This window comes from Pimephales promelas, chromosome 6 (assembly GCF_988280905.1).
Source record: "Pimephales promelas chromosome 6, fPimPro1.hap1.1, whole genome shotgun sequence".
Classification (NCBI taxonomy): Eukaryota; Metazoa; Chordata; class Actinopteri; order Cypriniformes; family Leuciscidae; genus Pimephales; species Pimephales promelas.
Window position 1 is genome coordinate 35,629,112 of NC_142774.1, and position 27,850 is coordinate 35,656,961.

A 27,850-nucleotide genomic window follows, 5' to 3' on the forward strand; every position below is an offset into this window, starting at 1 on the left:
TTCGTATTCGTATTTTTATACCGATTCGTATTTTCATTTTTTGAAAAGATTTCAATCATATCTCAAGAAATTCAAAAACATAAACAGTTCTCAAAAAGTGTCTCAGCTGAAGGGAATAATAAATTATTTATCTGCTTTAATATATCGGCCACATTTTCTTACCAGGCCGATAACGATAACATTAAAAATGAGCATATATAGGCCGATACCGATATGCTGGCCGATATATCGTGCATCCCTACAAAAAATCAAACGTATGTTGGATATGATCCTTATGTTATGAAGAGGAGCGATTTTTCAACTGTACTGAAAGATTTTCCTGCCATCGAGGCGGTAGATATCAGCAAGTACCTCGTCTTACAGACATACTTTGACTTTACAAAGTTCGGAAACATTACACATTGCACAAACGTAGCCACTTAAGTTGTATTAACTCACCTTTGACATCATTCATCATTCTCAGTCATCACTGCACACACGGGCATTTTACCATTCAGCTCCTCCCGACCGCAGATGTAGGTTTGCAAGCCTTTTTCGGTCAATTTCTAGCATTTTCCCCCCTTATGAACAACAAATTTTGGTACAAGTTAAAAACTCCTTGTGGTTTGATCAATTTAAGTAACAATAAACGATGCAAAACATAGACATTTTGAGTTTGTTAGTTCTTTCTAAATACAGCAAATCACTTCCTGCCCTCCATTTGCATTTCGCGCCATGGCAACACAGTGGCGTGACGTCATATGAAAACAAGCTATAGTATAATTAAATATAAATGAGTCCTGTCCTATAGACCTTATTCAGAGCAGCGCCATGACAGGTATGAAAGTGAGGCTGTGAGGGATAGACTTACCGTGTTTCCAATGTCATCCGCTGTAAAAAGCTGAATAAAGCGGCTAGATTACTTACAATTTTCCACAGCTTACATTGTCGGGAGTTTTTTTGTCAACTGACATTTCTTGGAAAGATGTTTTTCCAGTGTTTCATGAGCAGAACAATCCGAAAACACATTAAATAACAGTACAGCCCATTGAAGAGATGCAAGTCTATCCCTCACAGCCTCGCTTTCATTCTTATTAAAAATCAAAGATGGTGCTGCCGTGAATAAGGCGTATTGTGTTTACGTGAATACTCACAAAGACGAGCATTTGCTGTGAAAAGAACTCAAGACACTCGCTAGCTGTTTGAGAGGTGGCTTTATGTCTTTGGCTAAGAGCGCACAGAACACCGTCTCTCAGAGATTGCACGAGTACCAAATGGCAAAAATGTAGAAATCCATGTAGAAACTATTTAAATTAGCAAGACTTAAAATTATGTGCAAATGATAACCTTTATTAATGATGTTACGCTGGCTCGAGTGGGCAAGTGACAATTCCGTCAACTGTTCTGAAACGTGAGCTAAAGTCTTGTATCGCAGCATGCCGTTCACTTGCATTGCAGACACAATGTGGTCATGTGAATTGTGAAGCCATTTGTGAATTTTAAGAGAGAGAAGCTGAATCACTAATATTGTTTGTGAAATTATGTTTTGCAGAGTTTTCAAATTACTGATTTTCTCTGATAATCCGTTTCGATTCATTTACTCATTCAAATCAGCATGATATATTGCTTAAACGTTTGGGGGAATATACACAATAAACAACAACCCTTCTCTGGGCAGGGAGAGGACACTGAATGATGTGAATGATAAAGGACATCATTGTTAACAACATAATTTACACTCGCAATATTTGCATGTAATACTAAACTGCACATCCTTGTGCACTATTGCACTTTTATACATCTTATATTTATAAATATATATGTCTGGTCTGTAATTTGTGTCAATTTTGCTGCTGCAGCCGCAATTTCCCCTCGGTATCAATAAAGTTTTTCTATTTCTAATATCCCGCTTTTGCAGGAATTTGTAAAATTATGCACAATACATGCAATCCCTTGCCGAAAATCAGGCCCTGTAGCTATTTTGCCCAGATAATTTGTCATCTTTGGTTACGTCAGCAGAAAAGTTACAATTTTGAAAAATTACAATTTGAGGTAATATCAAACTTTTTATAAGGAAGGAGAATTATTGGATGTATTAGATTTTGTTCTAAAATGTGTAGTTTTGTTAAGCTCAAGTTACACCTGTGCTGGTGTTATCAAAGTTCTAGACCCTTGTTCATGGAGACTGTCTCTGGACAAGTTTCCTGACAACTTTCTTGACATTGATAGCACTCATGACTTTGTAATCAAGGACTTGTTTTTATGAGAATTATCTGTTTCACTCTTATAGACTCAACTGTTTAAAGCTCAGGAGGAAGCAGGCACCTTCAAATTACAAGCTCAGATGGTAAGTCACATCCATCATCACCATGGGAACTTCCTTTTGGCATTTATACGATTATGTCAGCTACCGCTTCGGTCATAAATGGATTAAAATTTGCTCTATAATGCATGCAAGAAATGAAGTCAAGATATCAGACAAGAATTACGTTCCTACAAGGTGTTTCATTTACCCGGATTTACAGTCAGTTGTAGTTATTTGACATCTTTTTGTCTTTCATTGTTTTTATCACTTGCTTAGGTGATCTCTGAACTTGAGGCTCTAAAAGAGCAGCAGATGTCTAATGCCGAGAAAACCACTTTAGCAACAGCCGAGGAAATCTGCTCTCTCAGGTAACGAGAGGTTATAAAATGAACCTTTATATACTATGTTTCGTCTGTTAAAACATTTTTCACGTTTAATCTGATCATTCTGAAAGCCTGTTTCAGCTTACAAAGTCACACTAGGATATAAAGTCACAATTGTATGCAATTGTTATATATTTCGTTTTTTATTGTTTGGTGGTTACTTGTGATCTATGGAAACCTGAGTCCATCAATCGCTACAACTCATGTCACTGAAAATCACCAGCTCTCATTGAAATGTTCATGCCACTTTGTCACTGTAAGTCGCTGGCGTTGAGAACAGGGCTTTAGACTGAGTGGAACTGAAGTCTGTGGGGTTTTTTTTTTTTCATGGCCTGTTGCATTGCCTAATTGCTATGCAAATGTGATTATATTACATTAGCTTTTGTGGCCTTGCTTGAAAAGTACGCTTTCATTCGGTGCCTACTTCCTCCTTTTTCCTCCTTCTGTTTTGATCCTGTAATTATTCTCTATAGAATTTCATTTAATCACTCCTGGAACCATTTCACTAAGCTGTTTACACCTTAATTGAATATTTGTTCAAGACCCGCATGTTCAAAACCAAAACTAAACCAACTTGAATGTTGTCCAGAGCTTTTAAAATGACCAAATTACTCAAATTAAAATTATACAGGATATAATGGTTCAACAAGTTTCCACTAACTGTCTGGGAACACTATATAATTATTTCAGAATCTCTTAGTATTTGGTATGTCCTTTTGCTTTTGAATGTACCACACCAAACACTTTTCTAAATTAACAAAGACTAATTAATAACTATTTGTTTACTATTAAATAATTCACTTTTAAATCCCAGATTTTGGACTCCACTTATTTATATAATGTTTTCTCTGCAAGCAACCTCCAGAACTTGAGGTAAACACATAATTGTTGTTATGGTTGTGTTCCACCATGCTTGACTGAAAAATAGATGTTTATGGTTTATTTTTGTGATTTAAAATTTTGATGAAAGAAGAATTTGTTTTTCAGAGAGAAGATTGAGGAATTGGAGGCAGAACGCCAGCGGCTGGAAGAGCAAAACAACATTCTGGAGATGAGACTAGAAAGGCATAACCTCCAGGTGATACTTTCATTTTCATTTCAGCCTAAATTTGAAGTCCAAAGTAGTCAAATCATGTAACGTGACTGTCGTCATAAGCAGTCTAGTGTGGGACGATTATTACGACTTATTAAAAGTGCTTTAAGCTGTGAAACAGAACTTGTGCTGCTTACAAGGCACCTTTCTGTTTGCATGCTCTGATGCGGAGCAGAACAAGCATGGTATGCTTTGGGTGTTGTGGTCTATGGTGGCCGAGAGAGCTCAGTGCACTGCAACTGAAGAAAACACATGCAAATAGAAAAAAAAAAACCTACAAATTAAGAAAACATCATCTTCAGTTTTACAACACACATGTGCTCCAAATACTCACAACACAACCAAACACAGAAACACACTGCAAATAGCACAGACCACAACGGAAATGTTTCCAGGGGAGTCCAATAAGTGACGAACCCTGCTGGAACATGCTTATAGCTCAAGATCTACTTTTTTTATTGTTTTTTTTTTTTTTTTTTGCTGGTGCCAATACTAAAGCTTTATTGTCAATTTTTACTTATGTTAGTTCATTTTGTAACCTTGAGTATAAAAGGTTGTTTTTTTTTGTTTTTTTTTTTTTTCATAAAACTGCTTTTTTTCAAAGGTGCAATCAACTCAAACTCCCTCTCTTCCTTAACTAACATGACTTAACATTAACATGTCTAAATTTCAATTGGCAAATTATCCTTGGCATATGCCATTTTAGGTCACTGTAATGGAAATAGATGTGCGGTTGACTCAGTTTGAGGCTAGCTGTGTTGTGTTTTTGTTCATGCGCAGCCACACTTGCATTGCCTCTGGTTTCCACAGTAACTCAGGTATATGTGTTTCTTCTCCAGAGCCTAAATTGGCACTTGAGACCTTATTGTGTTTGCCTGCAAAACTCCACATACCTACAAGTCCTCTTAAAATCACAGAAAAAATAGTTTTCTCTGTCAACCTATAGTTGAGAAATGTCTTGTATTCTTAAATCTTGTGAAAAAAAAAAAAATCAGATATAAGTCGACTTAAATCTAAATCATGGACACTGGTCCTTATGGGTCAACAAAGAGTTACACGTATGATTTTTCCCTATGGTAGGACAAATTATTCTTGCATGCTGGGTATTGCTAGCTTTTAATATGGTTTTAAAAATATTACTTTAATAATGGCACAGTGGTGTTTTTATTTATTTCTGTTAGTCAATAAATAATGTAGAGGCACTTAGTGGAAACTCGTACTGTAAGTCCTAGTGTTTAAATATTTATGCCATTTAGGTATGTGGTAGTGTATTGGTATTTTATATATTTAATATATTAGGGAAGGAGATATGTCTAATAAATACACTGCAATATAAAATAACATGTATTGTGTTGTAATAAGAAACTTGACGAACACAAATCACAAAGACAAGATTCATTATTTCTATTCTAATCAGCTTCAAATATGTAATATGTGAGCAAAATATATAAAAGTTAAAAATAATATTGCAAAACCCTTACAGCAGTAGCCAAAAGTGATATAGGAAAATGTATATCTTATATATTGTGTAATTGTGCTTAGAGTCAATCTTTTTTATTTTTAATTATGTATATGCAAAATTGTGTGGCCATTATTTATGGCCAACATGCAAAAACAAGAGACAACCAACAAAATATTAATAACTGATTGTTTTTCTATGTTTTTTTGCCAAATCATTTTTGCCAGATGAATACCTTAACCAAGTTTAATGTGTTGTTGTTCTTCCCTTGTATTTAAAATATTTAAATAATGTAAAACATTTTCCTTCTTGGGTCATTAAAAACAAATATCACCTCTGGACATCATTTTTGGCCACTAATGTAGTTTACTTTTTCATTTATTTTATGAAATTCGGTTTCTATATTGGCAAATGCCTTACAATTCCTGGCTCTGCTGCTCTGTTGTCGCACTCTATTGTGTAAACAGCCTGTTTTAGGTACATTTTAAACATTAGCCAGTGACATAATGGGAAGATGTAAGGCCACATCACTTTTCTGTCATCTTTTTGATGCTTCTATATTTATCAGTGTCCTCCCATCCATTTATCATTTCTTTTCCTGACCCGATGATGCGATCAGTGGGCTGAAATGCAGTCAGACATGCTCCATTAAACCTCAACGCTGGTGCCAGCCCAAAACAAACGAAAAAGTCTGGAATTCAAGAGCTGCGTCATTCATTCGTCCTGCTCTCTCAATCACTCTGTCTTCTTAATGTGCTTAGACTTTGGGTCAAATATTAATAGACTTTCTATCCATTATCTATGACGCTTGTAAGTGTCACAGTAAGAATAAGCGACTTCACACGTATAGTTAGAATATCCACACACTGTCTGTTTTAAGATGGTTTATTTTAGGACTGCTAACCTTTTCTGTCTTTTTATTGTTGTCCATGCGTCATTCGTGATTCAAGCAGCGTGATTGAATATATTCATCTTGAAGGTTAGAGAGATGAACGCATGGAGTATCACCTGTACAAACTAGGGATGTATCAAAATAAAAATTCTGGGCCGAAACCGATATGTATAATATTTTTTATTCATTTTTATTATTATTATTATTATTTATTTATTTATAATTGTTTAAATTAGACTCTTTAATTTAATAATATAATTGAATCTGAATTTAAAAATATACGAGCCAAATTCAGCCAATAAGATAAAATAACCAAATATTAATTTATTTGGTTATTTTATTTGGCCATTTAAAGTAACACTTTGGGCAGAAAATATATATTCAAAAATTTTTAAATATCAATATATTATTCTTCATTTAATTCTAAGCAACAGAATCAGATTAAAAAAATTAATTGTTTGACCAAATAACTAGTCCTATAAAGCTATTTTTTTTACAGCACAGTATAGGGCTATTGTATACAGAAACTAGTCTTAGAGTCTAGAGTCGCCATACTCTTTAAAAAAGAAACCACAACAGTGTTCAAGAGCAACAAATTGCCATTAGCTATTAAATGCGCTCCTTTAATTTGTTAGTTAAAAATATTAACAGATTAAAATGTGAATTATTGCTCAAATAAATATTGTTTGGGTTTTTTGACGGGATTAATTAAATCTAATTAAAATAAACTTTATATATTATTATTAAATTATTATTGACTTTCAGAGTACCATTTATTTTGGCCTTTCTGAGTTTGTTCGTCCCTTTCTCCGCAACTTCATATGCAACACTTTAACAAAAGCTTAATCTTTAATTTCTTTTCTTTAAAAATCTTTAAATCTTCCCCTTCTGTTCTGCAGTTATGTCATCTCTTCCTTACCCCTCAGTCTCTATTTCTCTTCTCTGCCTTTCTGTCTTCAGCTCAGGGTGATGTAATTTGCTCAGTAATGAGATGTTCTGATCGAGGCATTATTCTTTGATGGGGCCTTTAATTCACCAGAAGGCTCAGTAATGGCTTTTAAACCCCTGAAGTTTTAAACCCAAATGAAGAATCGTTCCAGAAGATAAAGCCTTTCGTTTCAGACAGGGATGAACTATCACTTCTTTGGTCCTTTTGTTTGGAGGGTAATTTGAATAAATTTATTTTTTATGGGGCGACGGTCTTCGGACAAAAATTGGACTTGATTTTAACCCTTCATGTTAATTGGTTTTCATTCATGAGCTTTTGTAGTACTTCAACATTGTATGTATTGGTTCAACAAATGAGCTTATGAAACTTCTCACTTAACAAAATTATTTCTTTTCAGGTCATTTTTGTTTTCTCCTAAAGTGCTAATGAGTGTATCATTTTGATTTGATTGAAGAATTTGGATACTTATGATAGCAAAATACAATTCAAAGGCACTGATGTTCAGATTGGATGTGTTTTTGGAAAACAGCATGTTTTTTTTCCAGACTTCCAGTTTTCTTTTCTTTGTATTTATAATTTATGTATTTGTCACTTTCATTTTAATGTTAATTTGTTGGATCGGAGTCTACTTCAGTCAACAATTACAATGGTTTTACATGCCAAAAGTATTAACATGAATGGGAATTACCTTTATGTTGTTGAGTCTAATTGTCTGCACTTTTTCTTCTGTGGAAGACTGAAATCAAAACTCAGTTTGTTTATAAGTTTTATAAAGTTGAATAAACTTACTTATAGACATGTTTTCAATCCATTAGGGAGACTATGACCCTGTGAAGACAAAGGTGGTCCACTTGCAAATGAACCCCACCAGCATTGCAAAGCAGCAGCGTGTTGAAGAGGTGGAACAGCTGAGGGTGGAGTGTCAGCGCTTGAGAGAACGACTCCGGAAAATTGAGGCGAGTGGCGGCATGACAACAGACGACACTACCCTCATCATCCCTCCTTCACAGGAAATACTGGGTAAATACTTTTTTACACAAACATTTCAGTAGTAGGGTAAAGAAACATCCCCTTTTATCTGTAATCAATGACATTTTTTGATTTTTTGAATAAAATTTGTATGGTATGATCCCTCACCAAATTTCATGTAAATCAGGTTTCCGCTGAATTCTTGGGGGTCTCAAAATAAAGAAAAATAGAAGAAAATGTAGAAGGAAATCCAAGGCAGTCTTCTTAGGAACTGATAATAAGCCTTTATTTGACTGGCTATTTCATAATGGAAAATAAATTTAAAAAAACACGGGGGAAAAAAACAACAACCCACGCGTGAAGAATGTGTCTCAAATGTGTGGGTAAAGCCTAGTTCACACGACATGATTTTAAAACGTCGGGCTGAACTATGCGGTTCACAATACATGACTTGCTCTCTGTGAAATCAGAAGTGTTCAATTTGTTGTTGTTGTTACCCGGTGGCCTCAACCCATGCTTTGCTCTGATTGGCTGTAGCTCATGACATCACGTGAGGTTGAATCGTGCGACAGCTGTGGAAATCTAGCATGCTAGATATTTTTCTGGGCTCGGCGACACGTCTGTTGTTTGCTCTTTCATACTAACAGATTGGCGAGCGTTCATCGCCCGCTAATCCCCCGCGATTTGCACGCGATAACACCCTGACCTGTCAGCGAGCTCAACGACTTGCAAATTGGGCTTAAATCGGGCTTAAATTCTGAACTAAACTTAAGCAGCAGCTCAAGTAAACTGTTTACAATTTTAAATGGGCTTTGAGTACTTGAAAATCACAGGTTTAAATAACTTTAAACAGAGTTATTCTCCTGGTTGGATGATTGTGGTAGTGTTGACCAGCAAACAAATGTATATGACCAGAGTTTAAATTTGGTCCTTATCTAAATCAAACCCTTTGCTATTAAACAAAAGTTAATATGTCTGCGATTGCATTTGACTTGACCGGTTGACAAGATTGATTCTTGAGTGAATGCATTTCTACCTGTGGAGTCGGATGTGACGACAAGGATTGTGAAAAAGATTGTTCCTAATTCCTCATCCTGTGTTGACAATGATTTAGACAAATTATATATAGCCTGGACTAAATGTTTAATTGGACTTGTGTGGTGTGTGCTGACGATCCGTATTTCTTTGAGACTCATTTATTTTTTTCATGCTCTCTCCTGTCTCTCTCTCTTTGGCTATCAGTTTGAATGAGTTCAGAAGGAGGCAAGAGTCTAATTAGGACTCAGACCCATGAGTAAACAAACACCCCGAGGTCTGCTTTTAAATTGGCCGCTGAACGTTTTCTGTCTCAATTTGCTATTCACTGTTCTTCCTTCGAGGACCTATGACCTCATTTTTCTCCCACCTGAAATGTATGATTGCAGGATTTGTGCTTGCTCAAATCTAGTTCAAAATGAGTGGGTAAATCAATTTGCTGTGGCTTTGTTGTCTTTAATAATGCAAGAATAATATCTTTCAAGGATAAAAACAATTTTTTTTTTATGCAATCACAGCACCTCAAACTCTTTTATAGAGTTAAATTGCTTTTAGTTTAATCATTGATCAATTATAACAGGGATTGGAAACTGTTTAATAGTGGAAACTGGAAACAAATTTCTTTTTTATCTGACACATTTAGCGCTTCATAACATACTCCCAAAGTATATCATATTTCTTTGAATGTTGATCCCTATTTCTAACACATTCTCAAAGCCTAAGAGTGTTTAATGTGTGTTCATTAAAAGATTTTGTATCCATATTTTCCTTTTGCATACTAGCTTAAGGCAAAATGATTGATTATCACAAGCGTTGGATAAATAGTTGCCCCAGAATGTGTTTGGACACACTTACGTTTGAATGTCTTTGCATTATACATAGACTATCAGTCCAGTGTCATTTATTATTTAAAAATATAGAACAATAGAGTAATACATATGATGTGCAGAAAGCAGACAAAATATATTTGGGCACTTTGTGGATGTCAAACTTGTGTCCTATCATTAATATGCCTTTCCAAACAAAAGATGATTTCTTAGATTTAGACAAAATCAGGATAAAATGTTTCATCATTTATACCAAAGTTAGATGATGAAGAAGAAAAAACACTGATTTAAATCTCATTAGAATTTAACACTGACCTCCTGTCCCATCCCGACAGTGCATCACTTCTCAACATGGTCCATGCAGCCTCATAAAGTTCATGACATGGTAATTGTTAGTGTACTAATGAAGATGAGGGCCACATACAGCACTTTTTAATTGCTGTTCATTTTAAAGGTGATTGTGCTGAAAGTTTAGTGTAATTTCTAACCTGCTCTCCACGGAAAATGAACAAAGTGATACCAATTTTAAAAAGCTTCCAGCGGAGGCTAAAAGGAGAGACATTAATATGATATATAATTAAAAGTGATCCTGATGAATGGTTAAAGCAAAAGGACAACTGAACAAAAGGCTGTTTCTTCTAGTGTGCAGCTCATCAAAACACCGGTAGTTATGTTATGACTGAAACTTTCAGAATTTAACTGCTCTTTTCTAGTTTGTAATTATAGTACATAGCAGAACTTTTATCTCTCTTTTCTCCAGAACTTTTATTGTTTGTGATTAAATTTTCATGAAGGTCCATGAGAGAATTAAAACTGCTGTTAAGGCCTCTGTCGTACAAACAGAATCCTATTGAACTTATAAGATATTAACAGATAAGATATATTTATATATATATATATATATGATACAGTTATATTTTCTATTTTAGATGGTCAATTTTGCATTGTTTTTAATTAAAAATTCAAATGAAATCTCATAATTACTTTAATTTCTGCACCTGAAAACTACTTAGACCTATCTGCAAAGCACTGATTATTTTATTTGTGTTTTTGTTCTATTGTATTGATTTATTTTGGCTATTTCTTGTAGTTTGAATATTTCTTCTTTTCTATTAATGACTGTTTATTTGTTTAAGAATTGTTTTTAATTTATATTAGTTGGATTGTAGTGTTACTGTAGCTGGGTATCTGAATTGGAATAGAGAATTATTAAATTAAACTGGTACCTAAAATGTTGGTATCATAACCGTATTTATTACAATACAAGGCATATATGTACCAAGAATAATAAATATTTTATTAATTTAATACTTTTTTGTGGTGGAGCCTGTGAAAATATAATCATTGAATTCATCTTCATCTTCTTCTTCTAATTCTATAACTGATAGTTGAAGCCGTTAAGGATATATTGGCCGATTTAAATCTAAATCCAAATATTCATAGAATTTTTTTGAGAGCCTGATGAAAAAAAAGAAAAAAAAGAAAGGCTCACCATTAAAAGCCATGTCCTAAGCTCTTCAACATAAATCAAACATATGCTATTCTGTTACATATTATAATTTCATTTGTTAGATTACTTGTTAAATCATTGCTCTTGTTCAGATCCTATTCACATAATTTGAATGTTCTTCTGGTTATGACTAAACGTGATGTACATGTTCTTCAGACTTGCGTAAGCAGATGGAAAGTGCAGAACTGAAGAACCAGCGCCTGAAGGAAGTGTTCCAGAAGAAGATTCAAGAGTTCCGCACTGCGTGCTACGTACTGACCGGGTACCAGATCGACATCACTGTGGAGAACCAGTACCGGCTCACTTCTGTCTACGCTGAGCATATGGAGGATTCATTACTGTTTAAGGTATGTTCATATGTAAACGTGTTTGTAACTATAACCCATTAAAGGCAGGCGTATACTGTGTGAGAACCACTGAGACACTCAGTGGTTGTGAGCCATTTCTCCAGAGAGAGAAAAAAGTCGCCTGCAAGCTCGTACAACAGAGAGAAAGAAAAAAAACATACGCCCGGCTTGTGCTTACATTACTTATTTTGGCACACATGGGATATTTAGTTTCAAACGTACTTGCAAACTAGAAGAAAAGTATAAATTCTACAAGGAAACTTGGAAAGTAGACATGGTAAACATAAGACTTGATTGTCTCCATTGTAGTTAGTTCGAATGTGCTGATTTTATGATCGCTTGATAATTTTAGGGTTCTGTCAAAGCTGAGCAGATGTTATAGATGAAACATACCAGCAATCAAAGGCTTTATTGAGTTTTTGTTCAGTTATAAAACTATGACATTTTCATTCAATGGGATTTTTAATGACTTTGAAGAGCTGCCTTGTTTGTTGAAAAAGTTTTCAGGTTTTTTTGAAAAAGAAAGCTGTGATGGTTAGAAGAGCCTGAAGCTTCATACCACAGTTTGTGGATTGATGTTCGACTCACAATTCTGAGAAGCATGAAAATCAAAAGAAGGACTTAAAACCCAAGATCCGAGGTCAGGCATCTGAAGAACTGCTGTTGCGTTTAGCCTCATCTGAACCAGCTCAGCAGCCTCAGGTGCATCTGAGTCTCTACAGGAGGTCACATTCTCTTCAGTCAGTTCCCACCAACTGAATACAAACAGACGGCGTTCCTACCAGATAGGCTATAGGAAATTGACGATTTTACTTTAACAGCAGGGAGTAGTGAAAAACTAGCCTGACTACGTCAGACTTCCTACTTCCGCTAATTTCATTTAAGTGAAGTAGTAGAGTCTGGTATTACCAGTCTAGTGAAAAACAGCGACCTAGAATAATACTTAATCAAGGAAATTACTATCAGTGCACTTCTTCTGCTAACAAGTATATTAGTATGTCGAGTGTCAGCCCCTGAGATGTGATGGCTTTTAGTTAAGTAAGATTGGAGAGTTTTTAACTTTTATGGATAAGCCCAGGTAAGGTAACCCTTGCACTTCCAGACAGATTGTACAGTATTTGTGAGTGAATCACGTGAATGTTTTTATAATGCCGTGAAATTTTGTTTAAGTCAAGTCACATTTATTTATATAGCGCTTTTCACAATACAGATTGTATCAAAGCAGCTTCACACTGATAACATGAAAGTAGCACAACACAGGATCAACAACATTGCTAAACACTAAATAACCCCAACTGAGCAAGCTCAAAGCAAGCCAAAAGCAAGGCGACAGTGGCAAGGAACCAAACTCCATCAGATTGGATGGAGAAAAAACCTTGGGAGAACCCAGGCTCAGTCGGGGGCCAGTTCTCCTCTGGCTTACATTCATATTGTTTATTGCTGCATACTGTTCAATTCAATGATTTCTTAAAATTGAAGCAAGGTTTATTTAGAAAACAGGAAACTGCAACCCAGTCAGGGAAGCAATAAACAAAGCGAATAAAAATGTATGTACCGGTATATTTGTAAATAAAAATAGTCATTATATATGGGGGGTGAGATCTCCTCAATTCAAATCAACAAACATTTAAGCTTCTCCAAAGTTTGGGCACAGAGTTGTATGGTGTCTTGCATCATGTTTGTGCGCAGTGGACAGTTCCAACTGTCATGCACATAAATACATGAACTAATGTTAATTTATACAATGCGAAATGTTGATTTTATTTATATATGTAATTAACAAACCTAAACGTATAAATTCAAGATTGTTTTGGCAAAGTACCCAATGCATTAACTAATGTTAAATAAGTTAAACTTATTGTAAAGTGTTACTAATATTTCTACCTTATGTTCAGTAGCATATTAATTTTTTATGTTGAATCAAACCTGGTATTGAGAATCATCAAATTTTACTGAAGATGAACCATTCCACTTAAGACTGTTCATTGGTTTTTAATAGTACAGTAGTTGCACTGTTTGTCATACTGTTTGGACATTGTTGTGCATCCAGTTGATTTAAGATTTATGGTAATTATCCTTTTTTAAATGCAAATGAGAAGATATACATTTTTATTTTGGACGGGTCTGTGTATGATAAACGGGTTTTTATCACTGATGCAAAATGCATATTTAGTTTGAAACTGCATACTCTTACAATGATTTACCTGGAAATGTAATTTATCTTTCTTAATTAATGCTCTTCCTTTGTGGGTTGTAGAAATGTTCGCCAATCCCTTATAGACACACACATACACACACACAGTGTGCAATAATTGGATTTAAGTTTTTGTTATTTGATCGGCACTTTCCTCAGGCTGTTTAATTAGAGCTGCAGTAAAGCTTCAGTAAGTCTGCGTTCGCCTGTTATTATTACTTTGTGATTGTAAGCGTTTAGCCATTTGCAGTGTCTAGTTGTGTTAATTTTATAATACACTTTATTTACGTGCTTTCACTCTTTTTCACATTCTGTGAATGTAGCCAAAAAAAAGAAAAAAGGATACCTCATACCCGACTTCTGATTCTCTTACTGGTTTAGCATTACAAACCTTTAAATATCACGGTTTTGATGATTTTGTTTGTTTGTTTATTCATTTCAAGTGAAGACTAGACCGTGTCTAAATGAATTTACCTCGTTTAGGCAAGCAGGCACCAGCCATGGAAAGGACTCTTGGAGCATTTAAACTAATGGATTTTAATGTCTGTCAGGACGTTTCTGAAGGAAGTGTCTTAAATGGAGCGCAAGAAACACTCCAGTAGTTCCTTGTTGTTATGTGTTTGAGTTTTAGACTGAAAAGTAAAAAATGGCTTAGAGGTAGCTGAATATATATTTTTTCATGCAGAAGCCAGCTCACATACAAAGTGCAATGAGTAATTTAAGTGCCTTTATTAAAGGGATACTCCACTTTTTTTGGAAATAGGCTCATTTTACCACTCCCCCAGAGTTAAACAGTTGGGTTTTACTGTTTTCGAATGTATTCAGACGATTTTCTGATATTTAGAAGAATATTAGTAAACAGACAGTTTCTGGTCTCATTGACTTCCATAGTATATTTTTTTATTATGGAAGTCAATGAGACCAGAAACTGCCTGGTTACTCATATTCTTCTAAATATCAGAAAATCAGCTGAATGGAAAACTCAACTGTTTAACTCTGCGGGAGTTGTAAAATGAGCCTATTTCCAAAAAAAGTGGAGTATCCCTTTAAAGGTGAAGTGTGTTAGTTTTTAAAATGCTTTCTCTTATCACAATTTAATGTCAAGTATTAAGCAAGCCATTCGTTGGCTGATTTCCCTAAAGAGTGTAGACACTGCGGTGCTTCATTGCTATTGGCGTACAAATTATACACTTTACCTTTAAAGGTGTTCATTTATTTAGTTATTTATTTTAAGTTGCAAACTAGTAGTGCTTGCTTAATGGAGAGCACAAATTGCAATTTTCATTTACATCTGAACGTCTTACATCTTGGAAGTTGTAGTAGTTTGTTCGGCAAACTGTAACAACCAAGCAAATGCCCACATTATTCAAGAAAAACTTTAGAGCTTTTAGGATTTACAATGTACATTAATTGCTGAAATTTGATCACAATGAATATTATGTTCAGTGTGCACTGTGTTTAGAAAAAATGGTTCATTGTCTTTTTCTCTGAACATAATCACCATTGATTTGCTTTTAAAGAATAGGCACATGAAGATAAATTAACAGAATCCCGATTTCCCCCCCCCCCCCATTGTTAGATAAGTGCACTTGAGCAATGCTTTAGTTATGTTATGATTTGATCCCCAAAGAATCAAAGTGCTGCTTTGAAATTCTTCTCCATTTCTGTCTTTGAAAAAAGGAAAGATAATGAAGATAATCTTCCTCATTTGTTAAAATATTACTGAATGTCCTGAAAATTCTCTTGGGAATCTCTCAAAGTCATTGAATATCCTCCTTGTTTTGTGTTTGTGTAGCTTTTAGCTCTTCTGAAACTTGATAACACATTTGTACCTGGTATCCTGAATGTTAAGAAGTGAGACAGTTGTTCAGTGTTAAATGAGAGATTAGATATTTCCCATTTTTTACAGCAAAAAGTCAATCCCTTACTGTCAGTTTCTAACATTAGATCAAGGCTGCAACACTTCAGTGCATTCAATCTCAATCAATTCTCTCTTGTGCCTTTTCAACAGTCTTGCGCCATAGTCGGCTTCCAATCTGGAACTATTGTCTGTTTTCACTGCAGAAAAAAGCTTCTGGACTGCAATAACGGCTGGTTTAACAAAACTAGATGGCACCCATTGTATCTAACAAAGCTGTCTCCACCAAAAGCAGCAGATGTGATGAAGCTTATTTAATTACAATAAATTTGATTCAATATGTAATTATTCTGACCATTGCATCAAAAGTGGAATCAAAGGAATTTGTATGTAAAGTCAAAATTAAGATAGCAGCGTTACCTAGCTACTTCCTATGACAACACCTCATTCCAAGATGGCGGCAGGTTTGACGCGTGCTTAGAACCCCAAGGTGACGTTTGGTGTATATGTCTATGTGCGTCATCGAGCCACCGCTTTAGCCCCGCCCAGAAAATCTTGAACACAGCATTGGTGAAAAAACTGTTAAACTCCACAATTCTGTACTTCACAGTTCAGTCTTTGTAATGTGTTTTAGCAATACATTTCTAAAATGTGTTTTAATTGCCTTTACAGGGACTTTAATTAACTTTTTGTTTGTTGTTTATAAAATGTTTATTTTTTGGCAGATTATGTAGAAAATTCTCAGTTATGTCATCGTTTGGCTTAGTTAAGCCAACGGGTTAAGCACTGGCTCTTTCACCATTTTGGTCATTAAAGGGTTTGTAGTTTTGATTTAATAATGACCGGTAACACAGGTGTAATCACACTAGGCATGGTAGTCTTGTTAAATTGAAAATACAAACGGCTGTTCTCTGTTAAAGTCGTTTACAGATGTGAGCGGGTGTTATGATGACATCAATAAATGAAATGATATTCACATAAGCACTTTTCATCAAACTCTGTGATGACTCAGCATTTGCGCTCATGCTTTAAATTGTCAATGAATGTGTGGCTCAATATCTGGTGTCCTTCTCCTTTGTCAAATTATACCTGAGTGTACTGAATGTCCCCCTGAGGATAAATATAGTGCCTATCTATCAGACTGTCCATCTGGTTGAATTAGGAGTACAGGGTTACATTCCATATAGAAAAATGTGTTGCATTACTCCAAACGTTGGGAATAAGTACATTAGTCTACAGTTTGAAGCTCTCTGGAAATATAAATATTAAACCTGGAGAACCGGGACTACAATGCAATCCGTTTTTGCATGATAATGTTGCAGTTGGGGTGTAACGATACATCTTTATATTGAGAAACCAAGATATAGAAATGTAACGATATGATATCGTTTATTTAAACTATCGGATTTCCAATATAACAGTTATAAAATAGTTAGTTTTATCCAAGGCTCAGCTTACTGTATTTATATGGTATAATTCACACCAAAATATCGATTGTGCCATCGTGTACTCACCCTCGACTCACTCTCCTATAAGATTTTCATTCAACTTCTAAACACAAATGAAGATATTTTTATGAAACCTGAGAAATGTATGTCCCTCTGTTTAAAGTCCATTCCTCTAAAACTTAAGATCCAAAAAAAAAAATGTCATAAATGCACATTTTGAAATTTTTTTTTTGTTGAAATTTTTACCATATATATATACCATATTATATACTGTGTATATATATATATATATATATATATATATATATATATATTTATATATATATATATATATATATAAAGCACACATGGATTTAGCTCTTTTTGAACCTGATAAAAATGGTAATTTAAAAGAAAAATGATTATACCTATTTTTGCATCTAAAGTCTTCATAATTTAAGGGAACATGCTGACTTTTCAAGTGCCTAAATGAAATTAATTGCTAATCACCTCTTCAGGAAATTGATAACTACAAGAGCAGGCTTATAATTATATAACGTTGACAGAATCAGATGCCAGAACTCTGGGAACTGTCATTAAGAGCAAAAAGAGGGACGAGGGCTTGTCTTTAATATAAAAGTAAATGGAAACAGCACAGTGCACATTTCATCCTAATTTTAACTTGAACTATATTCTTGAACTTGACTTTGATATTATATTACTCTAGTATTGCAGAGAATTGTGATATTTAGCCAATTGAAATTGTATGAATGAGTCAGTCTAGACGTGTGTGTGTTTTCTCAGCCTGTGAAATTAGACCTGTTGAAGCCACCTGCGACCCTTCTGCTGAAGATAATTCACTGTCAATATTTGTTAACCTTGAGTTACACAGACACACACACAAGCACAGGCATTCAGATGTTCCCATTCACACACAAGCTCTTCAATAAGATTTAATGGTCTTTTCTATTGTGTTGTAATCTGTCAGTTGTGACACATTGATTAATTAGAGTTGATTAATAATATGCTGCACTTTTTTTGTAACTTTCATCCACTACTGCAAATCATGATGTTCAAAAATGCTTGCAGAGGGCACAAAAAAGACATTTTAAGATTTTAATCTAAATAAGTGCATTTAGGTGTTACTGTATATTGCATAATTTGTTTTGTGATTTAGGTAAACGCAGTGTTTGTTTTAAAGCTTAAGTTACTTAATCATATAATTGTGCAGATAATCATGTTGATTATAACAGTGGCGTGATGTGTGTAGCCAAATATGGTGTCCTATACTCGAATCACCCATCCAAGTGCACACACGGCAATAAACACACACTTAGAGCAGGCGCCTTGGGAGCGATTGGGGCCTTGCTCAAGGGCACCTCAATTGTGGGTAATGAGAGTGGAAGAGAGCACTGTTCATTTGTTCCCCCCACCTACTGAGACTCGAAACCCACAACTTTTGGGTTACAAGTCCGACTTTCTAACCATTAGGCCACTACCATTATTTTTCACCAGGCCACAGCCATTTTTATTCACCAGTCCAATGGCTTAGAAAAATAATGGCACACCTCTCCTCAAGCCGCACGATTTGAGGTACTGTTGATGCCTCTGGCAGGAATGGTGCAGGACGAGTCACTTTCCAAAGTTTAAAGGGTTAGTTCACCCAAAAATGAAAATTAAGTCATTAATTACTCACCCCCATGCTGTACCAACCCCGTAAGACCTTCGTTCATCTTCGGAACACAAATGAAGATATTTTTGATTAAATTTGAGAGCTGTCTCACTACCACATTGGCTGCCTAAGGGAGTGGCTCTTGACGGCCCAGAAAGTCAATGAAGAAAATGTTTAAATATCCCATGTGACTACCGTGGCTCAACTATAAGTTAGCGACGAGAATACTTTTTGTGCGAAAAAACAAACAAAAATAACAACTTTATTCGACTATTCCTTTTCTTCCTTGTTGGCCTGAAACGAGACTTCCTTAGATTTCCACGACGCATGCGCGAGAACTGCGATCTCCTTCAACTACTTCAGTTCAGTTCTCGCGCATGCGTCGTCGAAATCTAAGGAAGTCTTGTTTCAGGCCAACAAGGAAGAAAAGGAATAGTCGAATAAAGTCGTTATTTTTGTTTGTTTTTTAGCACAAAAAGTATTCTCGTCGCTTGATAAACTTATAATTGAGCCACGGAAGTCACATGGGATATTTAAACATTTTCTTCATTGACTTTCTGGGCCGCCAAGAGCCAGTCCCTTAGGCAGCCAATGTGGTAGTGAGACCGCTCTCAAATTTAATCAAAAATATCTTCATTTGTGTTCCGAAGATGAACGAAGGTCTTACGGGGTTGGTACAGCATGGGGGTGAGTAATTAATGACTTAATTTTCATTTTTGGGTGAACTAAACCTTTAATACATTGGGTTAGTGGTTTAGAACAGACTTCTGTCTTCTAATTATCCTTTTGCTTCACATTATGACAGTAAAGAATGTCAACCAAATGTTATGGTATATATTTTTCGTTGAAGCCCTTTGTGTTTATTGCATTATAAGGCTTGGCAGTGACTTAAGAGAGTAACTGAATCTGAGGCAAACTTTAGTCCAGCTGTTAATTCTAATCGTGGGCGACTCCTACAGGAAAAACTGGTTTGTATTGATTGAGGGCATATGGAGTATCATCTTAACGTATGTTAGCGTAGACTTATTGCTTTTAAAATTGCATTTGTGCTCTTTGAATGGCATTCTGGGTTGGCCCAAAAAAACGTGCTCAGAAAACAAAGTCTTTCTCAGTTAATTTACCTTTTCTAAACTGGAGACCAAAGTGCATGTTACTGACTGATTTTAGGTTAAGAGCTCTAAATGCCAGTTATCTATTTGTGGGGGATGTTGTTTGTTTGTAAAGATTTACATAGGGATGCATAATATGTTGTTTCCATTTATTTTTTTAATCATCATCATTAAACATAATTTAAAGGCACAATATGTAGGATCTTATCAGTAAAATATCCCAAAACTACTAGGCCAATGTTATATATTTTGTCAAGTTGGTTACTTACAATATCCCAAATGTTTCCAACTATTTGTAAATCGTGAGAAAATTGTAGGACGTGTGAGCGGGGATGATGAGTCGCCAGTCAATTACCCTCGATTTCCGCTCGTACTGCCATAGTAACCATGGCGACAGACGTGGGCAACTGGGTTATGCTTAGCAGGACGCTCACGCTGTTGTTGTTTTATTCAAACACTATGGACCATGGCAAGCAGACTTTGAAACAAAAAGAGGACTAAAACGAATATCAACATCTTTCGAGAGGCCAAGAGATCCACATCCGCGACTAACTTCGACCTCGACAGAGGCGCGAGTGTTGCATGTACAGATGTACATAAAACTAATCAATGTTATTTAGTTCAACATATTGAAATGTCGTTTTTCCTTCGCAAAGATTCTAAATGACGTTTCAACAGTTTACAACATTCATGTAATTGCAATTTAAGCAAACAGTTCAAAAGCCAAATTCATGCTCAGAAACTAATGCATGCTCAATTTTGTTTGGCTGGTAAAAATCTGACAAGCTCAAAGCCACTCTTTGACAGGAATTTGACTTGAAATTAACTGCCAAGTTTCGATTTGCAGACACACTTGCATAGATTTAACCAGAACCCTCAATCATAGTATCTAGCAGGTAGATTTTTAGCTTTCCAGTGTTTATCTGAACACACCCATGGAAGCATCCGCTTCATTGCCCAGCAGTGTTTTGCCGCTATGTTGCCATTCTCTCTCGTCATCTCTTAACTCAGTAATTGTAAGGCCAGGTTGGTCGTCTTGATTGCTGCCCTCAGCTAAGTTTTCAGCTCCAGTAGTAATCAGAAGTTTTTCAGATGCAAAACCAATCAGCCTCTTTCCCTGCTGAGCTCATCTCAACAGGGAGCCAGGCAGAGAAAATACTCAATCAATGGTCACAATTAAAAGAGAAATAAAATAGAAAGCGTGAGGCGGTGAAGAAACTGACACACTGCTGCCACTATACTCTCTTCCATTTCACTCCCACTTCAAACTTTGTTAAAACGATTTTTTTAGGGATGGGTTAGCCAACTAGTTGAGATTGTTCAGTTCTTTGTTTGTTTTGTTTTATTATGCTGAAAGTTAAAATTCTGGATACCTGAGAGAAAAAAAGAAACACAGTAACTACACCAACACTGGAACTGAGAAAGAAATGGTTTGGATTGAATTTTGATTGAATTTCACACTCAGAATGTGAGCATTGCTGGACCAAAGCGATCTTTCGCTGGGTAGATCACTTGATTTGTCTCAGTTTTGACAGTGTGCCGTTACTGCTTTGCCTGTTTTTCTTATGGTCTTAAAAAACTTGAACTCTAATGATGTAGCATCACTGTTATTTTGAATTAAACTGTAAATTCCCTGTTTATAGTTTTGTAGTTTTCAGTTTGGTTTTTAATATTTTAAAATTTAATATTGAGTTAAATTTCTTTTTACAATAGTTTTAGTTATTTTATTCGGCTTTTTAGTTTTTTTTTTTCCTGTTTTTTTTTTCTTCCCATAGATGCATTTCTATTTTGATAAAAATTTCAGTTTAAGTTTATAAGTGGGTTAATAATAAAAGTTATGTAATCAACAACATTTGAGGCTGTCTACATCTTGATAGAGCACATATTGAATATATAACACATATTGGCAATCTTGCCATATTACTCTCCAAAGATGGCATATCTTCTCCTTGATCATACGTTATACATCATACATATACACGTACTTCTCTTCATACATGTCAGACACACTCCATAGCTCCATAAGACAACCATGATCCAAAAAACATATATAAATAATGCTATTTTTGTTAGTCAATTTATTATTTGTTTCATTAGTGTTTTTTTTTAATTATTATTGTTTATTTTATTTTTATTTTTTGCTGTTGTTTATTTATATCAGCTTTAATAAACAATATAGGGAGGGGCATTTTTCACAAATATTGTATTTAAATATTTGGGCTCATAAATACATATAAATAAAAATAACTTTCGAGAAAGACTTTATTTTTTATTTTTTAAAACCTAAATATCTAGAACAAAAGCATTTAAGTTGAAGCAGAGCGAACAAAAAAAAAACTGCGCTGGGACACTGACAACAGTGTGCTAAAGCGAAGTTTCTTAAAGTTATTTAACTAGTCTCCCTCGTAAAAAATGAAAGGAAGCATATCATATGTCTAGATAATTTTGCTATCAGATAATTTATCTGTATAGTATTTTTATTTGTCGGATAATAGTTACAGATTGAATATTCAACTATCCGACATTCTTACGACTTCAAGCGACACCGTAGCAGCCTCATAGCATTGGGCAAGTAACCATTTGGAAAACCTTGGAAACCGCATTGCAGCACCCCAGCAACCACCTAGAACACCTCATCATTGCAGCAAGCATTTCTCCGAAAATATAAAAATCTGATTCTATGCTACTTTTGCATTTTTTATGAGCGTAGCAATAACATGGACAGTTCCATCAAAGGAAGACTGTATACTCTGTCCTCTCATCTTTGCTGTAATTAGTGTCTCTGTGCTTTGATGGTGGGTACATTTGGTTTGTAACGTACATAGCATCCGTTTTCACATAATATTAGATTAATTTCATCCTCTAACGTTTTGTCCCCAATAGAAAATTTACCTTCAAAGTATTGATAGGAAAGAAATCTAAAATTCCTTTTATCTGCGATATTTAAGCCATGCTGCCGTCTCTATTCAATGGGATGAAAACAAACTGAATCCAGCTGAAAAGGCTCGATTTTCTGTAGCGTGCTTATAATTTTAGTGGACAGTCTATTCCCGGCTCACAGTAGTCATTGTGCAGCTTTGACAAAACGTTCTTTGTTCATCGCAGGTTTTAGCATAAGAGCACATTGGTCGTGAGAGCTCTCATTCTGTTCATGCTTTTACGTGGGTGTTATTGAAACGGGGCATCAAGTCCACTTTTTAAACTCCTCAAAGCCTTGTCTGCCTATTTATTTCACATCAGAGAATGAAATGTACTTAGGGGCCAAAAAACGTACATTTTCTAAATAAAATTCATCCTCGATTCGAAACTATTGTAGGTGATTTCCCTAGGCCTTTCCGTGATGTTACTAAGATGTTTCACCCAACAGTTAAATCAATAGGCCTCAGGCTGAAAGCTATGCAAATTCACACCTGTACATCGAATATTACACAAACTTGCAATAATGAGTTTGCATGTCATTGTTTTCATTCATTTTGAGGAATACTGAATCTGTTTGTGTGCAAGTGAGATGAGTAAATGCAGGTTCACATTGAGTCTAGATCTGCACCTTGACATGTATGAGGGATAGACTTGCTGTGTTTTCACTGAGTGTTCTTACTGTGTGTTCTGTGTTTGGCATCCGCTGTTGAAAATTCCTTGATCTCATGTTGTCTGGAGATTTTATTTTTTCTTCTGAAATGTCATGGAAATATATATTTTTTTGCACTGGTTTTTTTTTTATAAAAAAAAAATCCCACAACAGGTATCTGTCTGTACAGTATGTCTGTCCCCCACAGCCTCGCTTTCATTCCCGCTTCAAAATCAAATATGGCACTGCTTTGTATAAGGTCTGTAACCATCATGTTTACACATCTGCGCGCACAACGCCTCTGCCTCTTACTCCCGATTAATTTTAATCCCAAAATGTTACATGTTTTTGTCCATTCAAGCTTAAAAAGATGCTGAACAGAATGAAATTTTGTCTGCACGACTCTGACATTCCCTTTTGCTTTTTTTTTTGCACTTGAATGATTTAAAATCACTTGAATATATTTAAACTGACATGACCTAAAAACTTTTCAATTAATCTGTGAATCACGTAAGTTTCTAACCTGCCTGGTCCGTACAGATCAACCACAATCCCTATACATGCTTCAATATCAAACGAAAAAATCCATGATAGAGAAGATCACATCAGGCAGATCTGTCTGTTTTCCCTCTTTTGAAAAGTCATGGAAACACTTGAGTCCATTTTTCATCTTTGTCCAACATCTTCTGGCGAAGCCTAAGCCGGAGTCTCTCGCGTTTCTCACCGTGTCATTTGATGGAGTAGTAATGGATCTGGTGGTTCAGTAAGGCTAAAATCTAGCAGATTTGTCAAAGGATGCATAACTCAAGCCATGTACAAGATCATCCTGAAAGAAAAATTGCTTTCTTCTGCTCTGACAATGTTCCCCAACTAATTGGTTTTCCAATCCACATAGCCAGGGCAATCCCAGTCTGGGTGGAGGATCACCAGATTCAATTCAATTAAAATTTATTTGTATAGCACTTTTCACAATACATATTGTTTCAAAGCAGCTTTACAGAAAGTGCATTACAGAAAACTACATGGGAAAAGACATTTAGTTAATCATGTAATAATTTAGGGCATAACATATCACCGGCGTCGAGTCGTCTCTTCACAGGTGTTGGGGCATCTGAAGTCTCCGTGAGAGGCTGGATACAAACTGGAGCTGACGAACGTCATTTTAATGGAAAATAATTAGCATAGCTGATGTTCATAATGATTTCCATTACACGAGAGTAGATGTTAAAAAACTAGATCAAGAAGACCCTGTCATGGCCATCACAATTTCCAGACCTCAACTCCACTGAAAACCTCTGTTATGTTATCAAGAGTAAGATGGATGGTCACCAGCCATTAAATAATGCCAAATCTGTCGCCAGGAGTGGCATAAAGTTGCCCAACAGCGATTTTTGCAGTGGTCTCTTAATTTATTCCTGCGCTGTATATATCGGCCATCCAAAAATCCATATCGGTCATCACTAATCTCCAATAGTTCAACAAAATAATAACAAACAACATTGCTGAAATGTAATACTTACAGATAGGGATTTGTTCATAGTGTAAGTATCCTTTTGTAAAGGCTGAAATAAACCAGTTTTATTTAAATAAGAGTAGAATTCGATTAAAGTTCACAGCAAATCGCTGTGTCTCAAGCATTGACCTGTATACATTATGTAAAGTGTCCACATAGCCTTTATTATGATCCTCCAAATGTCATCCTCTGAGTGTACATACACTTGACAGTTTAATGTGTCCCTGTGCTAACCTTTGCCGGTGCCATGTCTTGCTTTAACCTCAAAGGTTAGGATGACAAAGTTTCTGGCTTCGATAATCTCCATAGTAACAGTAGCTCTGCTTTGATTGTCGACGTAGGAACGGCAGGTGTCTCTATGCGTGTTTTGATCAGCGTTCTGGCATTTCCTCCCGTCCAATCAGGGGATGATTACACCTTTTGATGGACTCGCTGATTAAACTCACTGATGAGCTATTAATGAGTGAAATCTAGAATATGTTTGCAAGTGAGTGCATGTAGTGAGGGAACGTCGGAGAACTGATAACGCTACATGCTGTAATTTATGACAATATAAAAAAAAACATATCAAAGGTGTGAAATTCGCTTGCAAGGTCGACGCATTCTCATTCAAGTCATTCTCTTGGCTGTTTGCTACTGAGAGGCTGCACTTTTGAGTTTGAAATCTATTTTTGAAGGGGTTTAAATCATGTATTAGATTTCAGAGAAGATAAAATATCCAAAAAAGCTTTGATAGCTGTTGATGGACTTGCAAGTGTTGTGCAAAAATATGTTAATGTGATTTTTATTGCTAATGTTCTGTATCTTTGTTAGTCTCTGTTGTTTTTCACCCGTCTTTGACTATCAATCAATCAAATTTGCAACCCAGTAACAATCTTTTCTTGCTCAACTGCCTCTGCCTCTCCATGTATACAGTGACACTAATGTGGAATATTCTTTGTTTTAAGCCACCAAATAAAAAAGACACACATACTGTATCACCTATCATTAGCAGGCATGGCAAAGTTAATTTTGGACCTTGTCAGTGCAGTTGCTTTGAAAGAGTGAATCTCAGTCTCCTCCTGCCCAGCCTCAGTCAATACACTGTTGTGGACTGTTTAATCAGTTTCTCTAGTGGTGTGTTTGGGACGAGTTTCTCTTTTTCACACTGAACTCTTTCCTATCCTATCTTGACCAATAACATTTGCATTCACAGCTTGAACTCTTAAATAATTTTTTTTTATGGATCCACTATGGTGTTTTCAACTACTTCTAACACAGCAGTGGTTATTATATTTATTCCTCCCCTCAGCTCTTGATATCATAAATTTGAAATATGAAGACTTTTTTTTGTTTAGTGAAGTGTGGTATATTTTATTTATGAAAATAGTAAATTAAAAAGAATAAATAAATATATAAAAATATTTAAAAATATAAAAAATATAATAATATATAAAAAATATTTATAAATAAATATTATAAATAAAAAGAATTTATTATAGTGAATCATGTATTTATGTGTGGGGAATTATAGTGAATATTTACAGATGTTTTTCTTTTGTGTATATTTTTATTTATGGAATATGTCTATAGGAAAGTTATGTAATATTTATTTATCTCATTTTGTTTAAAATCTTTCATCCAGTTGCTCTTCATGAAGCTTTGTACGATGTACAAAGATCCTTATGGAAATGAATTGGTTAACCCTCAGGTGACTTTTATGGCATTATGCATGTGAACACACAAAAAAATTGAGGTCATGATCTGAGCATGCTAAGTGGTCTTAAAAAAATGACCCCCATAGGAAATGAATGGGAAATTGTCAAAATTGGGAATTTTTGTTTTTTGTCAAATTTTTTTTATAAGAAATAGTTTTTGAGATTGTTTCAACTATAAATCCACCACCAACAACAACAAAAAAATGTGTTCATAAACATCTGGGGAATTCACATGCCTCTCCATAGAGAGCTGTACATGCCATCTAGTGGTTACACTATGATTCTACGCTTTTTCTCTATACTGTAACCAGATGGTGCTAATTTTCTTCAAAAAATATTTTTTTTCTGAAGGCCTAGACTCTATATTAAACTAAAATACTGCATTAATATTTAAAAAAAAAATATATATATATATATATATATATATATATATATATATATATAAATTTAGAAAAATATATTTTCCATGGCAAAAATAAACCATAATTATTGCATAAATATTAATAAATTCAACAAAATTTTCTCAAAATACTAAATTAAAAAGAATAAATATTATAGAAAAAAATAAATTGCATTGGTTTTACTGGGATGGAGAAAGTTTCATTTTTAGGTGTCCTTTCACTTTTGACCGGGAAGATAACAAGTGTGACTCCGAAACGAAGAGCACCTGAGGGTTAAAAGGCGTGGGATCACAGAATTTTACATAACCTGCTTATGTTCATATATTCTTCTTTTTGAATGCCAAAGAATTCTGTGCAATTTCAGACCTTAATATACCGATTATAATATGCTTAATATACCGATTCTCTATAGACTGTCTGTATTATCTCGGAACATCTGGTCAAGAGTAATCCATGCGGAACAGGTTTATAGAGTCCAGCCCAACATACAGCATGCGCATGTGTCTTCATGTGTGGGCTCTCTCTTCTGGTCTAGAGAGAACATGAAATGCAATGAGTGGTTAGACATTTGATTTGATCCCTAGAGACTGCGGTTTCTATTGAAGATCGAATGCCTAAACTAGCAGACATCATCTCTGTCCATCAAAGCTGTCGAGTGGCGAA

At 35.1% G+C, this 27,850-nt stretch overlaps 1 protein-coding gene across 1 annotated transcript in view; it reads left to right on the plus strand.

The window, feature by feature from the left end:
• Nucleotides 1-27,850, plus strand: part of mad1l1 (mitotic arrest deficient 1 like 1) — a 57,893-nt gene that overhangs the window by 23,223 nt on the left and 6,820 nt on the right. Inside the window, exons 13-17 of the mRNA XM_039652054.2 lie at nucleotides 2,270-2,326; nucleotides 2,561-2,652; nucleotides 3,655-3,745; nucleotides 7,876-8,080; nucleotides 11,558-11,748. Of these exons, the coding sequence (XP_039507988.2) occupies nucleotides 2,270-2,326; nucleotides 2,561-2,652; nucleotides 3,655-3,745; nucleotides 7,876-8,080; nucleotides 11,558-11,748 (636 nt within the window). The remainder of the gene's footprint in view (nucleotides 1-2,269; nucleotides 2,327-2,560; nucleotides 2,653-3,654; nucleotides 3,746-7,875; nucleotides 8,081-11,557; nucleotides 11,749-27,850) is intronic.